This window comes from Mus caroli, chromosome 2 (genome assembly GCF_900094665.2).
Source record: "Mus caroli chromosome 2, CAROLI_EIJ_v1.1, whole genome shotgun sequence".
Lineage (NCBI taxonomy): Eukaryota > Metazoa > Chordata > Mammalia > Rodentia > Muridae > Mus > Mus caroli.
In genome coordinates, this window is record NC_034571.1 from 118,343,625 (window position 1) to 118,346,436 (window position 2,812).

The 2,812-nt window shown below is 44.9% G+C and overlaps 1 protein-coding gene across 6 annotated transcripts in view; it reads right to left on the reverse strand.

Annotated features, from left to right (window-relative positions):
* Window positions 1-2,812, reverse strand: part of Cep152 (centrosomal protein 152) — a 60,167-nt gene that overhangs the window by 46,666 nt on the left and 10,689 nt on the right. For all 6 annotated transcript variants that reach the window (XM_029474501.1, XM_029474499.1, XM_029474498.1 and 3 more), the window contains 2 exons: window positions 2,034-2,173; window positions 275-475 (listed from right to left, as the gene is read on the reverse strand). In XM_029474501.1, coding sequence (XP_029330361.1) covers window positions 275-475; window positions 2,034-2,173 — 341 coding nt within the window. The remainder of the gene's footprint in view (window positions 1-274; window positions 476-2,033; window positions 2,174-2,812) is intronic.

Sequence of the window (2,812 nt, forward strand, 5' to 3'; positions counted from 1 at the left end):
CTGACCTGCTTGAGTTCCAGTCCTGACTTCCTTGGTGATGAACAGCAGTATGGAAGTGTAAGCTGAATAAACCCTTTCCTCCCCAACTTGATTCTTGGTCATGATGTTTGTGCAGGAATGGAAACCCTGACTAAGTATCCAAAAACAGGGTTGGAGACACACTCAGGCTCACTGACAATTTTATACCTATCATTACCAAAAAAATTTCTACCTCGAGGACCACAAAATATCCAACTTTACTCAACTGACAGTTGCTCATTAGGAATCGCCTGACCTGTTCCTGAAGGGCCGTTATGGTAGCGTCCAAATTCTTCTGTAAGGATGACACCTGCTCTTCGTACTTCTGTGTGAGGCTGGCAACGATGCTCTCATGGTGCTCTCTGGCTCGCTGAAGTGACTCAGAATGATGGAGCTCCACCAGTTGCTGTTTCAAGCTTTCCAGGGTGATCTCGGTTGTTCTGAGCTTCTTGGTGAGCTAGCAAACACACACAGGGTACCACGCTGATAGCATCTTACCTCTCTGCTCCTTGACCCTCCCCCAGTTGCTATTCTCAAGCCCACAGTTGCTAGGAACAGTTACTCACTGAGAAGCTAGGCTGCACAGTTCCATGCTGAGGGAGAATGAGGATTCTGAAGAGCAAGGTGGTGCTGGGGCAATATTGGCCCTGACATTGTTTGCATCGTTCTTTGAACAAAGTGAGGGGCAACCAACTGCAGGGTCACAGAAAAATGTATTGCTCCTCCCAAGACTGCGAACCTCTGAATGGTCACTTACTAAATAACGTTTTCTGGTTTTCTTTTTTGAAACAGGACACCATTGCCTGCCAAGGCTGGCTTCAAATTCCCACGCTCAAGTGATCATCTCAAATCAACCCTCTGAGTAGCTACGGAGTACAGGCTCATGCCACTCCACCCCAGCACTGAGAGTTCTGAAAACGCTGCTGGTATTGTGGGTGATTAGCCACGGATCGCTTCCTGATGCCCCAAATCTGCAATTATGTAAGCTTTACAGCAAGAGAAAATTAAAGTTGCAGATGGGATTAAATCTGCTAATTATATAACCTTAAAATAAGGAGACTCTGAAGGGAACTATTTGGCTCAAGATCTTTATGCTCTCAGAATTTGTCAATAATTGACTTCATACTCTTAAGCAGGTAACTGGCCTTCTAAGACCTGCATGGCACACGGATAAAATGATAAAGCCCAGTGCCTTTGCAATCAGAATTCCAAGCAGATTTTTGTTTTACAAAACATACATTGATGTACAAAAATCTAAAGAAAAACTGAGGGGGAAATTAAAAGAATTTTGAACAGGGACAACCCTTGTTTGCCAATTTAAAAATACACCATAACTACATCATGACAAATTTCACATAGGAACAGAAAAATACATAAGAATACATACATACAAGTTAAGTTAATTTTAAGCAACACGCAGCACATACTGGCCACCGACTATTAGCCAAATACTGGCCTGGATGGCAGAGCTACAAGCATGAGACTAGCCCAATGGCACCTTCTAGGAACTCTGTTACAAGAGTGTTGGCAGTAAAACGAGGGAAGCGGAGCTAGTTAGTCAGATGGCAGTGGCTATGGAACAGGCACTCCCAAGGAGAGGCATACAAAACTAAGAGAAGAGGGAAGAGATGATGGAGGATGGAGATGCAGGAAATGCGAGTGTCAACAGGGAAGAGCTGCCATCTCTTCCTGGCACCCACAGGTGACCCCAGATGAGGGGCAGGACACCTATGATAGAGCTCCTCTCAATTTGGCCTTATACAAACTAAATTTAATTCTTTATTTAATTATTTAATCTGTGAATGTTTTGCCCTGTGCTCCACATGTGCCTGGTGCCCACAGAGACCAGAAGAGGGCATGGGATCCCCTGGGGTTGAAGTTATAGGCTGTTACCAGCTGCCATGTGGGTGGTGAGAATTGAACCCAGGTCCTCTGAAGAGCAGCCTGTGTTCTTAACCACTGAGCCTCAGCCCCAGCCCCAAACTAAAGTTCTGATGACTGAAGTTAAAGCTTACCTTCTCTTCACTAACTCTGAAGGCCTCGATCTGTGTCTCCAGTGCTGCAATCTGTGCTTCAAGCTGCATCTCCCTCTCCTTGCCATTCTGAAAGAGCTGCTGGGATTCCCGAAGGCTGAGGGCCAAGCCATCCTTTTCATCTGGAGCGTGAAAGATAATACATAAATGCTGTCCCCATTGTGAGACAATAATTGTCACAACCGCTATGAGATCTATATCTGAATGAAATTCAATTCAAACAAATGAATTTTAGTGGCTTTTGAAAAAAAGAAAAACCAAAAAAATTATTTAAAAAATATTTGATGCCAAAAAAACCTTAAAGAACCAGAGGCACAGCCTGTAAATCCCTATTGTAACCTTCGTGGCAAAGGATCCCCAATACCTCTGCATCTGTTCACTTAAGGAGCTCCACAGGTACACGCTCATGTCAACCAAAAAGGTGTCCTAGAGCAGGTCATAGCTGTACATACCAGTGATCCCAGCACTCAGGGGTTGAGGGGTTGAAGATCACTGGGCCACACAGTAAGGCCCTAACTCCCAAAACAAGGTACCTAGGACCAATCACCCCTTCATAAATTGGAAGGAACTCTTGAAATCCCCAGTCCTTGGTCCTTCCCAAATACTTCCCCTATTCATCTCTCCCAAAAGATCTTGTGAACATTACAGAAAGAACTATTGCATAGCCGGGTGTGATAGCGCACACCTTTAATGCCAGCACTCAGGAGGCAGAGGCAGGCGGATTTCTGAGTTCGAGGCCAGCCTGGTCTACAAAGTGAGTT